The sequence below is a fragment of the Gouania willdenowi genome, chromosome 14 (assembly GCF_900634775.1).
Source record: "Gouania willdenowi chromosome 14, fGouWil2.1, whole genome shotgun sequence".
Taxonomy (NCBI): Eukaryota; Metazoa; Chordata; class Actinopteri; order Blenniiformes; family Gobiesocidae; genus Gouania; species Gouania willdenowi.
In genome coordinates, this window is record NC_041057.1 from 32,152,625 (window position 1) to 32,166,379 (window position 13,755).

Consider the following 13,755-nt stretch of genomic DNA (forward strand, 5'->3'; position numbering starts at 1 on the left):
CACTGTTACAAGGCAAAAGTGTTGTGTCATGGCAAGCTTAGGATAAAAGCACAGGGAGCAATTCAGGTTCCAAAAATCAGTCGATTTATTTTCTGTCTTTAGTCCAAAACAGCAATTGTTCTTCAAACAACAGGAAAGAGTGAGAGAATCTTCAAAAAAATAAATACTCCCACAAAGTGTTCAGCTCAGACCTGCTCAAACATCTCCACTCCAGGCATGCTGCAGGAGCCATTTTTTCCTCCTTCACTTCCTGCTCAGTTTTATAGGCCTGAGGCTCCTCCTCCTCAATCTCTGCATTTCATTTTTCACTAACCAAAACTGAACCCTTTATAATTACAATAAAACAATAATTACAATAAAACAAGAATTTAACAAAATACATTAAACATAATTTTTCCTCTTGCAAAACAAATTAAATACATGTTTGATTTCTACATGTTTTTTTTTTGTGAGGGAGCTTTTGCTTCCTAACATTTCACCCTCCCTCCCCCCTCTGGTTCACAAATGTCAGGTAAACGTGAGAGATAATCGGCAATGATGTTTTTCCTACCAGGGCAGTGATGTACGGTGAACTGGTATAGCTGAAGGGCTAAGCACCAACGTAGGATTCTCAGATTCTGATGTTGCTTTGAGTGCATCCACGTCAATGGTCTGTGATCAGTCTGTAAAATAAAAATCCTTCCCAAGAGGTAATATTTTAGAGAATCAACCGCCCATTTTATAGCTAGGCCTTCTTTCTCTTTCTGAAGTAGAAATAGTCTTTGACAACAGGACATTTTCTTTTAAACTGAATCCCAAATCATATGTAATTAGTCTCATATTTGAATGTTTGGAGGGCTTTTATTTTGAAACAACACAACGGAATGACTTAAAACTTCCAATTACGCTCAAGTGACAATAGTGTGTGGAAACAGGGTTTTGTTAGAAATAGCAATAAAAAGCTATTGGCTTAAGTTAACAATTGTCAATTACTTGAGCTTTTATTTTGAAAGTACACATCACAAATTCTGTACATTTCTTTTGACAGTTTTTGCTATCGTTGACTGTCTTTTGCTCTGTGCCCGACAAATGCTTTTATTTTGTAACCAGTTCCGAGAAGCCATTACCCTAAAGCTTCTGGCTTGAACGCAGTAAAAAAGCAGGTAAGCTAGCTGTTTACGCTAATCTTTAAAACAAATTTACGTTAGTAAAAAAACTATTGATGGAACTACATAAACATATTGTATATACACATGCATATGATGGTGTACTGTATAAATATTGTACATCAATGCAGTTATTAACAACACATTACCGAAAAGCCCAGTTATCTCACTCGGAATCAATGGATTCGAATTGCCGCCAATAACTTCCGTAACGATGAGTCTCCATGAATCAAGCATTTTGAACTTCCGTTGTTGCAACTCTCTACACGGCTCTGTACCTGTCTAAACACATGACGGTGCATCATCGTGTTCACAGTGCACGCCCCCCACGGGGTTGCATTTCATTCCTCTCCGTTGCCTTTGTGTGCATGAGAGGGGGAGGGGCCTGTTGTTCACCTGCTCACACAAAGAGACAGAGCCTCACCTGCAGAGACTCATCTTCATCATCATCAACAATGAGACACGTTCAGCTACTCAACGAGACGTGCAACAATGGTGAGACACACACAAACACACACACTGCATCTCTTGTTGCTCGCTGTGTATGGATGGGACGTCAGACTCTTTACTCATCTTCAGCTGATAATGATGATGATGTTAATGATGATGATGAAAAGAGATCCATTAAATCAGAGGTAAGAGCGACATAGTCATACATCTGTTTTTGTTTTTACGGCTCTTGATGTCTTAGAGAAGTTGATGGTGACTCTACTAGTCTGTTATACACAGTGTGTAATACACAACACGTCATGTTGTGTACACTGTGCACGCTCTGTGCACCTGATGAAGGCTGAGTGTCAAGTGTCGGAATCCGTGTTTACTGTGTACACACACCTGTGCAGGTTCTACTGCTTTTACTCTTGTTACAAACCACAGACACACAACTCTGCCTTTGACTCGCAACTCTGCTTTGGACCCACAACGTGGCCTTGGACTCACAAAATCTGCATCAGGGACACACACCTCTGCCGTAGACTCACAGCTTTACTTTGGCACAACTCTACTAAATCTGATACACATCTCCGCTGAAGAGGCACACAACTCTATCAGACTCCAGCATCTACATCAGATACACAACTGTGCTTCAGACTCATAATAAATAATGCACAGCAGATCCAATGTGGTATGACTTTAGTGTAAATAGAAACAGAAAGTAAAGTTGTGCTTAGTTTAGTTTGGTTCATGTGTTGGGCAGTGGTACTTCCTCTGCAGGTGGTGAGAAATTGGGCACAAAATATGAGCCTGATTTACAGGTTTTCTGTTTTCTGGATGAAAAACTAAATAAATGCACACCAATGAGTGACAGTATAAACGCCCTGCCTCCGAGTCCCAACTGGAAAAGTTAGACCTAAAGTTAAGAGGTACCTGCAGTGGAAATGTATATAACAAAAATAAATAAAATATTTTGTCTCTGAGCCCAATAATGACACTAAGTCAGAGTTATCCAGACGTTGGCACAAAAATATTGGTACGGGGTACACACTTAATGTGTTTCCGTTCGGACGAAATTTGTTGATATGTGAGTACCGCTTCAAGCTGAGCTGCTATGAGAGGGATCTGCAAGCCAAAGTTACGTCTGAAACCAGTTGCAGTCCCGACGGAATTTCTTCACAGAAAGTCCTTCAATGCAGCTTGTTAAGCGAACGACTACGTTTCTGCTTACAGGGAACACTATGGCGGTTGTCATGGCACTAACGGTTACCACACCCCGACCAGATTGTTCCCTCTTATTTCCATGTGGCTAAAAGATGAGCTGTTACCTGTACTTTAGGGCGCCGTCAGGTGCTGATCCTCAGAGGTAGGGAAGCATCATCCCATCAATAAACAGATATCCTTTAAAGCAGCTTCCATTTTTTTGCACTTCCAACACCTAACTACTCAGCCATGGCTCGTTTCTGCTGCTAACAACAACTCTGTCCATGAGGCTAATTGTGCATGCTGTAGACGTACAAGAAACAGGTAGTTGGTGAGAAAGGTGATATTTCATCCTCTCCTAACATACAACCTGGATGCTGCATTTTATCACTAAGGGAGAGGTGACACACAGCTGCTTTTGAGCCGACAGCTAACAGAAAAACTACACTTCCCACAATGTAAACAGACCTGATTACGCCTCTACCTCCCACAATGCACCATTTTTTTAAAGCAATGCCATGCCGATTATCAAACGTGCATCATATCCTGATTAAAATCGTGGCTCTCCATAGTTTATGCCCCAAGGTATAAAATTGTTCTAAAAAGTCCTTATAATGTGTTTTTTTTTTTTATAAAAAAGGTGATCATATTATTATTATATTTATATTATTGGTAATACATAAAAACACATTTTTTCATTCATATACTGCACATTTCCACTACAGGTACCCTTTAAAGTTAGACTTTTCTTGTGAATATGCTCATGGTGTCTTATAATCCCACGTGGGATGGGCCATAACACAATTCATTCATTCATAAGTGCTTCTATGGTCGCTGTTGGTGACGCTTAGAACCAAATTATCTGTAGTTTCCCCGCCCACCTGCCCATACTGAGCTGTATACTTAAGCATGCATTAAAGCCAAAATAAAGCAGATACATGAATAGAAACACGTCTGTGTCATAATAAACTGAAACTGAACAGGGTGTCTGTTTATTCTCTGATTAATTAACATTGTGATTCTAAACCAATGTGGTTTATGCATTAGAGGGCAGCCACTCTGACATTTTACAACAAAGTACGCCAAATTGAAACACTCTGACTAAAATGTGAAGAGCTGGATGTCAATCAATCAACAACACTACTTCATACCCAAATACAAATGTATTCAGCAGAAACATATTGTTTGGGGGTTTAGGTCATCTTTGAGTGAACATTTTGATAACCTGCTTCATAGTACAGCTGCTCTGTGACTGCGAATGTTTGGTTAAGTGAAGCCCGCTAACGGAGAGATATCCTGGATATAGATACCCAGCTTCGAAGCAGAGAAGCTGCTCTTCATCAAGAACTTAAAATCTCTTTGTGTTTTTGAGAGAGAACACACACTACTCACAATAAGTTAGGGATATTGTTATTTACATGAGTGCTTTTCCTCTTTGGTCTGAATTTTATTGAAATAAGTACTAGTTCCCTTTAATATTCCTATAAATGAATGAGGAGAAGCACAGTTTTATTAGTGCAATATTTATTACCCCAATAATTTAGACAATAACAAAGATAGCCCCAAATAACCAAAATTGACAAAGTCAGTAGCGGGTGTTATCACCATTTTCCGCAATGACAGCTTGACAGCGACGTCTCATGATCCTAACTAGCCTCATGAGGCAATGCGTTTCACTCCGTCACAAGTGCTACATGCAGTTCTGCCAGGTCACGTGGGGGTGGGCTACGAGCATGTAGTCGCTGCTTCAGCTGGTCCCAGATGTGGTCTATGAGGTTCAGGTCAAGGGACATTGCTGGCCATACCATATGAGGCACTCCGATTTCCTGAAGTCGAGCTGTGACAATTCTGGTACGATGTGGTTGAGCATTATCATCCACGAACAGAAAGTTGGGGGTGTGCTGGCAGAATTAAGGGTGATGATGGGTTCTATGATGTCTCCGAGGTAAGAATGTGCAGTGACCGAGCCATCAACAATCACCAAATCTGTTTTGCGCTGACTGGTGATGCCTGCCTAGACTGTTGCACCTCCTCCACCAAAGCAAACCCTGGGCACCATGTTGACCTCGGCGTATCGCTCACCTTGCCATCTCCAGCACTGTTGATGACCATAATTTCTGTGCAAGGTGACCTGACACTCATCAGTGAATTGTTCTGGTCACATGGTCCTGTGCCCACCGCAAACGGTCACAGTGGTGTCTTGGTTGAGTGAGTGTTTGAGGTCCTCGACGATGTTCTCGGCTCTTCGTTTACAGAGGTCATGGAGACCTCACTGATGTTGTCTGCTGCATTTAAGACCCTCTGCCATACCTTTTAACTTCTGCACTGAAGCAGGAATATCAAGCACAGTTATAAAAACGTCAATGAACAACGACATTACTTAAGTTGTAGGACCACAAGGCAGTACTCATACAGAGACTCATAACTTTTCACACACAGACACACACACACACACACACGCACACGCACACGCACACGCACACTACTCTGCATTTTATTCACAATGTTGCATCAGACATAAAACTCTCACAGGAGGATTATTCCAAGAGTTTTAACCTGGTAAAGATACAGAGGTAATCACGATGCCAATACACTCAGGATGTGTGTGATGTCATTTCCTGTGCCTCTGTGTGTTCAGGCTCTATGATGAGGTTGTGGTGCGGCTCCCAGTCAGCAGTATGTGTGTTTACTGCTGATCAGACATGGGACACACACCTGAACGATAGCACGCCCACATCAGGTAAACACACGCACGCACACAGTGTTAACTTGTTAAAGCTTTGTCTTTCGGCCTTAGTGTTAGTAAAAACGGTGACCATTGTGTGGGTTTTAGTCAGGCATGTTTTCTAAAGCAAGAAAAACCCCCGTGAAGACATTTGCCAACAGATCAAGGACAGCTAATCTTCTCATATCAGTGTTAACCCTGTGAAGCAATCAACCAACAATATCTCAGACCTGTGACATCTAAACATCTAACCATCCTAGTTTACACACAACACACATTTGATTATAATTAGGGCTGTCACTTTAACACGTCAATTGTGAATAATTAATTACAGGAAAAATTAACACGCCAAATTTTTATTTTGTTTGCACCCCAAACAGCGCGGAACATTTCTCATTCTCGCGTTCCTGGTATACCCATAATACTGACACACTGGCTACAACGGTAGAACCTGAGGAGAAGTCTTTGTGGGAGTTAATTTTAGTTAAAAACAAACACTGAATAGAAAACTAAAGCCCAGTTGTGTGCAAATTATGTAAGAAAGAGTTTGTGGCTCAGAGGAGCTCTTCCTCCTCCGGCGAAACTTTTCCACCTCAACGTTAACTATGTAGCAGCTAGCACGGACAGCGGCCCTTCTATTCATCTATTCGGACGCTACACTAGACAGAGTGGCCCAAACAATCCACACTGGACTAGATGACAGGGTTCAGAGACAAAATGAATAAGTCCATGAGTGACTAATGCACAAAGTGAGTGAAATAATGATTGTATTGGACAGTCGACCACTATCAGTTGTAGAGGATGTGGGCGGGGCTACTACTACTACTAAGTGATTACAGAACTGTGATTGATGGGTCTGATATATTTATTATATAGGATCTGAAGGAGAGAAAAAGCAACAAGTCTATGATGTGCTAATTTATAGCACTACATATAGACCTGATTTTCTTTTTTATTTCATTTCTATTATTTGTAGATTAACTAAAGTGCACATCAATATTTCCCCTGAGGGTCTAAACTAAAGGAGTCAGCACCCCTTGGCTCTAGCCTCACATACAGTGGAATGGAAATGGTTCAAGTCTGTTAAAAACAAACAATACATTACTTTATGAAGCCACTTTGTTATACATAAATCTTTCGATCTGCCATAATAATGTAATTTAAATAAAAATACTTCAAGTTGAGGTTATTTCTCAGCAGTTTTTTAGGTTAGATTAATTCATCACAGACCATAATTAACCTATGACAGTCCTAATTATAAGAAAACAAGTTAATTTAACTCCTCAAAGGCAAAGGCCTGAATACGAACAATGGAGAACCACAGAGTTTCAGATACAAAGTTCACACTGCAGAGTACAACCAGTTGGTATCGGCTGCAGTCCTGAAGGACAGTACTGAAGCAACATGGAACGTCCCAGCAAGACTCTGATGCACTTCATCAGCTCATGCACTGTGCCTACAGTGTCTGGAAGCTGAGGAAGACGTCTTTCAGAACCGAGGAGTGAGAAACCATAAACTTGGCATTAAAAAGAGCACTGTGTAAATAAAGCATGTGTGATTGCCTTGATCTGGAGAGAGTTCCAGGATAAACATGAACCTGTATCAGTTTGTTTCTGTGCGTGTCTGTCTGTTTGTGCGTGTGTGTATGTGTGCTTGCACAGACGTGCGCTCTGAAAGGACGTACAATCCGTGGATCGGCCTGACTCTCGCCCTCCTGTCGGCTGTTCTGATTGGAAGCAGTGTCATCCTGAAGAAGAAAGCTCTGCTACGGTTACTTAAAAAGGGAAGCACCAGAGCAGGTAAGTCTGACCTGTCTGTAACACACCTGTCTGTGTTTGTATGTGTCTATTGGTCTCTTTCCACTTCAACAGTAACTGACAATGACAGGCATACTGGGTTTGTGTCTACCTTTGTGGTTTCTGTCTATGATGACTGGTTTCCTTAGTCTGTGTATGTTCATGTCTCTGTTTCTATGTGTTGCTGTGTCAGTTAGTGTGTTTGTCTGTGTTAAGGTATCTGTATTTGTGTCTGTTATCTGTTGCTGTCTGTCTTGGACTGTGTTTGTCCATCAGTGTACCTTTGTATTAGTAGCTATGCTTCCATTGCAGTTTTTTGCAAAGTAAAAGCAATATTTCTGAAGTTTCAACAAAGTATTCATGCGCTTTGAACGTGTTTCCATTGAAGGTTGTTTTGGAGCCTCGTAGTGAGACTTGTCTGTAGGAAGACGGACGCTCCAAACCTCCTTCCTTATAACACTTTGTATCCTTTGTTGTTTCACGTCTAATGTGGCAGTAATAATTTTAAAAATAATGCTAAGAAACGTCTGGGTCTCCTCTTCTGTCCACGCTGTTTTCACAGAGAGAAGTGGTCATGTGACCAGGTACATTACTTCATGTGACATGTAATTGCAAAAAAAGTGTTTCCATTGTGCTTTTGCATTGCATTTCAATATCAAAACATCTGCAAAACCTTCCCATGAATTAAAAAAAAAAAAACAACTTTTTAGCAACATTCGATTTTGCGCATTTTCAGGGGCAATGGAAACGCAGCTCATGTCAGTTTGTTGGTCTCAGTCTTTCTCTTGATGGTTGTCATGGTAACCTGATGGGCAGAGTTTGTGTGTTTCCCTACAGGTGATGGTGGTCATGGTTACTTAAAGGACTGGCTGTGGTGGAGCGGTCTGCTGACCAGTAAGATTTAATCTATGTGGCAATAATATTAATTTAATGTTGTTATTAACACCTCTGTGTGTGTGTGTGTGTGTGTGTGTGTGTGTGTAAACTCAGTGGGATCTGGGGAAGTGTGTAACTTTGTTGCCTACATGTTTGCTCCTGCTACCCTGGTGACTCCTCTGGGTGCTCTGAGCGTGCTCATCAGGTGAGGTAAGGGTGAGGTTGCCGGGGGTTACCAGGCAGCAGTCAGGTGAGCCTTTGAAGTGACTGTGTGCTGCTCTTAGTGCAGTGCTGTCCTCCTACCTGCTGGGGGAGCTGCTGAATGTGGTGGGGAAACTTGGCTGTCTGATATGCATCTTGGGAAGCATTCTATTGGTCATTCACGCACCACAGGAACAGGAAGTGACATCACTAGAGGAAATGACCAAAATGCTGCTCCAGCCAGGTGAGTCCAGATTATTAAACCACTGACTAAACCACTTTGGAACTGGATCTGAACTGGTTCAAACAGACTCAGAGAATATTCTTTACGTAGAGGATTGTGAAAATGATGGAGCTGATGATGAAGATGATAATGCGCTGTCCTTTGACTCCGCCCCCTCTTGTTTCAGTGTTCCATGTGTTAGTATTCTGTGACTCCGCTCCCTTTTGTTTTACAATTCATGACTTGTGTTAGTGTCCTGTAACTCCGCCCCCTCTTTTCCAGTGTTTCTAACTTGTGTTAATGTCCTGTGACTCCGCCCCCTCTTGTCCAGTGTTACTAACTTGTGTTAGTGTTCTGTGACCCCACCCCCTTTTGATTTACATATTATGTCTTGTTTGTGTTCTGTGACTCCGCCCCCTTTTGTTTCAAGATTCCATGTGTTAGTATCCTGTGACTCCTCTTCCTCTTGTTTCAGGGTTTCTGATTTGTGTTAATATGCTGTGACTCCACCCCCTCTCATTTTAAAGGGGACATATCATGCTAAATCCACTTTTTTATCCCTTAAATGCATTTATGCTATAATAATGAGGAATTCAGACCCAAGCATTGCAGTTCCGCTTTATATAGACCACAACTGTATGATTTATATGTAAAAAGGAAAGATTTAAAACCATGATATGTCCCCTGTAATGTTCCTGACTTGTTTGTGTTCTGTGACACCGCCCCCTTTTGTTTCAGGGTTCCTGACCTTCGTGGCGCTGGTGTTGGCCGCGTGCGCGGTGCTGGTGATCTTCGTCTGTCCTCGGTTTGGTCGGACCAACGTCCTGGCATACGTTAGCGTGTGTTCGCTGCTCGGAGCATTCAGCGTGTCCTCAGTCAAAGGCCTCGCCATCGTCCTCCATAAAGGTGAGACCAACTCAGGTGGTGTTGAGTCCACCTGGTGCATTGTGGGTGATGAGTGGGTGTGTACTCTCTTCCCAGTGATCTATGACAAGACGGTGCTTACTGAGCCGCTCACCTGGATACTGCTGCTCACGCTGATAGTTTCCATAGCAACGCAGGTGAGGCTCTACAAACAAATTTTCATGGGTTAGACAATGAAAATTACCTAACAAACAATTTTGTATCCAAACACTTAGCTACATGAGGGAGGCTGATCAGGAAATGAAGCACATCTGAGTGCAAAACAGGAGGGAGCTAATCACATACAGCAGACACACTGACATGACTGGGAGTGAAGACACAAACAGGAATATCTGAACCCACAGAAAGACACAAAAACTAACAAAGACCAAAACAAGATCTTCGAGAAACAAATGCATGGATACAAAATTAACTTGAAGCCTGTCTCGGTTTGACTCAGTACTTACACATCTTACATCGTAACCATGACGCGGTACGTGTAAACAGAAGAAGAGAAATTTCTTAGCATTATACTTTAAAATTATTACTGCCGCATCAGACGTAAAACAACAAAGGAATCCAGAATTTAATAAGGAGGTTTGGAGCTTCGCGGGATGAATTTTCACAAGAGTTACGAGGTTCCTGCCCAAAACAGCCTTCAATGGAAACACGTTCAAAGCGCAAATACTTTCTTGACATTTACAGGTGCTGGTCATATACTGTAATTAGAATATCATAAAAAAGTAGATTTATGTCAGTAATTCCATTCAAAAAGTGAAACTTGTATATTATATTCATTCATCACACACAGACTGATATATTTCAAATCAGTGCAACAATCAAAGCAAATCTCTGGAGAGTAAACTGATGTTACACTGAGCGTTACGTCAACAGTTAAAAACAATAATCACATTGTATGATGTGACTTTCTTACTTATTGTAAACCTTTCAGCACCGCCTTTCGACGTCCCATGAAAAGGTCGTCGTTGTCGGACCACCATGTAATGAGGTTGCTGGTGTCCTCATCAGTCCCTTTGGAAAACAAAACTCACTAACAGTGTTGTAATGCGGCTATAGGGATGTTTCTATATCATTACCACAGCAGGCCACACTAGTGCTAAAGAAACACACATAACGATGATTAATATAAGTTCATTACAGATCCTGGCCGGATAATATGCTTGATGACTAACCATAATATCATTTAATACCCAAGTTGTAATAGGCAGAGCAGACGAGCTTCGTCCCCAGCTAGTCTGCTGCTAGCAAACAGCTAACTACTAGCAAGCAGCAACATGTTATGAAGCGTCTGACAAATCCACTTAACGCATTCAAGGTTGCCTCAACATATTCGTGGGGTGTCAGGATTACCCTTTAACCATATAACATACAAAAACAACAGAAACTTACATATATATCGCTGTCCGTCCAGCTGCTGGCTTGGACCGGCTTCCTCCATCTCCGCTTTGAATTGACGCTCTCGAGTCGCAATGCATCATGGGGCAGTTGAGTGCACATGTCGTGTGCTCCCCATGTACACTTCAAAAATGTCCGGAAGTAGTGTACATCCGGGTATTCCTGAAGTCCATACTCTGTGCAAACAGGTCAAATCAGACGCACTTTAGACACCATACTGAGTGCGAATAGTGCGGTTGGTGTGCAACTTCGGACACAGCCATAGTGTACATCCGAATATGGGACCACTACGCACTAAATATGTATGGGAATAGTGCGGCGTGCGCCATTTCGGACACAGCCGCTGTCTCTTGTTCAAGAGTGGCTGGACACAAGGAATGTGACAGCTGAAACCATGTCTTACACACGTCTGTACGTGGTGGTTCTTGAAGCACTGACTCCAGCTACAGTCACTCTTTGTGAATCTCCCCCACATTTTATAATGGGGTTTGTTTCACAATCCTCTCCAGGGCGTGGTTATCACTATTGCTTGTACACTTTTTTCTACCTCATCTTTACCTTCCCTTCACCTCTCTATTAATGTGTTTGGACACTGAGCTCTGTGAACAGCCAGCCTCTTTAGCCATGGCCTTTTGTGTATTGTCCTCCTTGCGAAAGGTTTCAATGGTCGTCTATTAGACAATTGTCAGGTCAGCAGTCTTCCCAATGATTCTAGACTGGAGATCATTTACAGGCCTACAGGCAGGTGTTTGAGTTAATTAGCTGATTAGACTGGAGCACCAGGTTCAATAATGAACCTCTCCACAAAATTCAAAATTTCTGAGATACTCACTTTGGGGTTTTCATTAGTTGTCAGTTGTAATCATCAACATTAAGAAATAAATGGTAAATGGACTTGATTTATATAGAGCTTTATTCCCACACTGAAGCAGTCTCAAAGTGCTTTACCTATCAGCTCATTCACCCAATCACTCTCACATTCACACACCAGTGGGACAGGACTAGTCGATCATTGAGAGCAAATTAGGGTTCAGTGTCTTGCCCAAGGACACTTCGACACATAGTCAGGTACTGGGATCGAACCCCCAACCTCTCGATCAGAAGACAACCCTCTACCACCTGAACCACGGTCGATATGTCAGTCTGTGTCAAATTAATGTATATTTTATACAAGTTTCACTTTTTGAATGGAATTACTGAAATGAATCCACTTTTTCATGATATGACCAGCACCTGTAGTAATATTGCTTTTATTTTGCGAAAATCTGTAATGGAAACGCAGTTCCTGATAATCTAGTGGGTTGGTCTGGACAGAAAATGCCAGGACTGAAATGTCTGTCCCAGTCTACCCCTGGATTCACTGATGCACTTCTTTGAGTAATTACTACATCACAGTTTGTCAAACATGTCGACGTCCACAAGCGTGAGTTTAAAGTGTTTTTTATTGCATCTGTAGCTTCTACATTGTACGAGGAAAGTCCAGTACCTTGGGTTGAGGATCTCTTCATGTGAAACATGTTTGTGTGTGTTCTAGGTCAACTACCTGAACAAGTCGTTGGACTCCTTCTCCACTCTGCTGGTCTATCCCATCTACTACGTGTTTTTCACCTCTGTGGTTCTGCTCACCTCCATCATCCTCTTCCAGGAGTGGTACAGCATGGCGGCGGTGGACGTGGCCACCACGCTCTGTGCCTTCCTGGTCATAGTGGTGGGTGTGGCCATGTTGCACCTGTTCAGGGAGCTACAGGTGAGTGTGTGTGACGCTCAGGTACAGAACGTTCTCCAATGATTCCTGGTGTGTTGATGCAGATCACTGTGACTCAGCTGAGCAGTCAGCTGAGTCAGCCAATGGGAGAGCAGCTTTCAGAGGAGCTGTCAACCAATGAAGGAGAAGAACAAAAGGGGAAGAAGGAGGACAGGTACAGGCTGGTGGAAACCATGGCAACAGAGAGTCCTTCTGACTCCAGAGAGGAAGGACCGAGAGTCTTCATCATCAGCTGAGTGTGTGTCACTCAGTTTTAATTTTTAACATGCAGCTATGAATGTTTTTAAGTTGAACTTTAACCTCAACTTTGTTTTTAATGACTGAAATTTTATCACAAGTACCTTTATAAAGCTGGACTGAAATATAACAGTGAACGATGATAGCTAACTGCTAACGGCTAACAGCTGGAAGTCAAACTGTGAGAAAATAAAACACCTGCATAACAACTTCTTACTAAAGGTTGTGTGTGAGCTTTGTTGGTTTAGGTTAAACATCCACTACCACCACCACTCAGAGCCAGATTAAATGAATAAACTACACTAGTCAGACTGGATTTTTTGTACCCCCCTCAATCGATCCGTCTCCGGGCCTTGCTCGGCCTCTGGCTTTGTAAAACACTAGCAGGTTTACAACTGTCAGGCGTTTGCCCGACAGAAACTTCTGTTTAGCCCCCCACTGTTCTTCTTCTTTTTTTCTTTTCTTTCACGTTTTGCTGCACCTGAAAGTAGGGGTGTTTGATATTTGAAAAAACATTGTAAAATCACGATCACGATTTTGTAGTGATTTTTCCATTCACATCATTTGGACTATTTACCAGTAAACAAACCAATTCACCTACTTCAAATCACCCCCCTAAATGGAAAAAAAGGATAAAAGATCATTTAAGTCAGGGTCATTTTCAAACATTTTTTTTAAAATGTAAGCAATTTATCAAACTGGTCCAAGCACAACATCAGAGGCTAACAAGTTATTATAGTCACACAGTCTTTTTACTTTGTTGAACTAAAGTGGTGTGGCATTAGCAACACTCATACATGGAGTTTGCAGGGGGCGGGGGGTATGGGGTGCCA

General features: G+C 42.0%; 1 protein-coding gene across 3 annotated transcripts; it reads left to right on the forward strand.

The window, feature by feature from the left end:
- The first annotated feature begins 1,521 nt into the window (after positions 1-1,521).
- On the forward strand, positions 1,522-13,036 carry LOC114475492 (magnesium transporter NIPA3-like). Of its 3 annotated transcripts, none has more exons than XM_028466345.1 (9): positions 1,522-1,640; positions 7,167-7,304; positions 8,139-8,195; positions 8,292-8,382; positions 8,462-8,622; positions 9,340-9,507; positions 9,583-9,662; positions 12,455-12,667; positions 12,730-13,036. In XM_028466345.1, the coding sequence occupies exons 1-9, from the start codon at positions 1,601-1,603 to the stop codon at positions 12,919-12,921; spliced, it is 1,140 nt and encodes a 379-aa protein (XP_028322146.1). In that variant the 5' UTR covers positions 1,522-1,600; the 3' UTR covers positions 12,922-13,036. The 3 variants fall into 3 exon arrangements, with proteins under 3 accessions (XP_028322146.1, XP_028322145.1, XP_028322148.1); XM_028466344.1 differs by lacking the exon at positions 1,522-1,640 and adding an exon at positions 5,412-5,520; XM_028466347.1 differs by lacking the exons at positions 1,522-1,640; positions 9,583-9,662 and adding an exon at positions 5,412-5,520 and having other exon boundaries at positions 12,730-12,892.
- Positions 13,037-13,755: the final 719 nt, after the last annotated feature.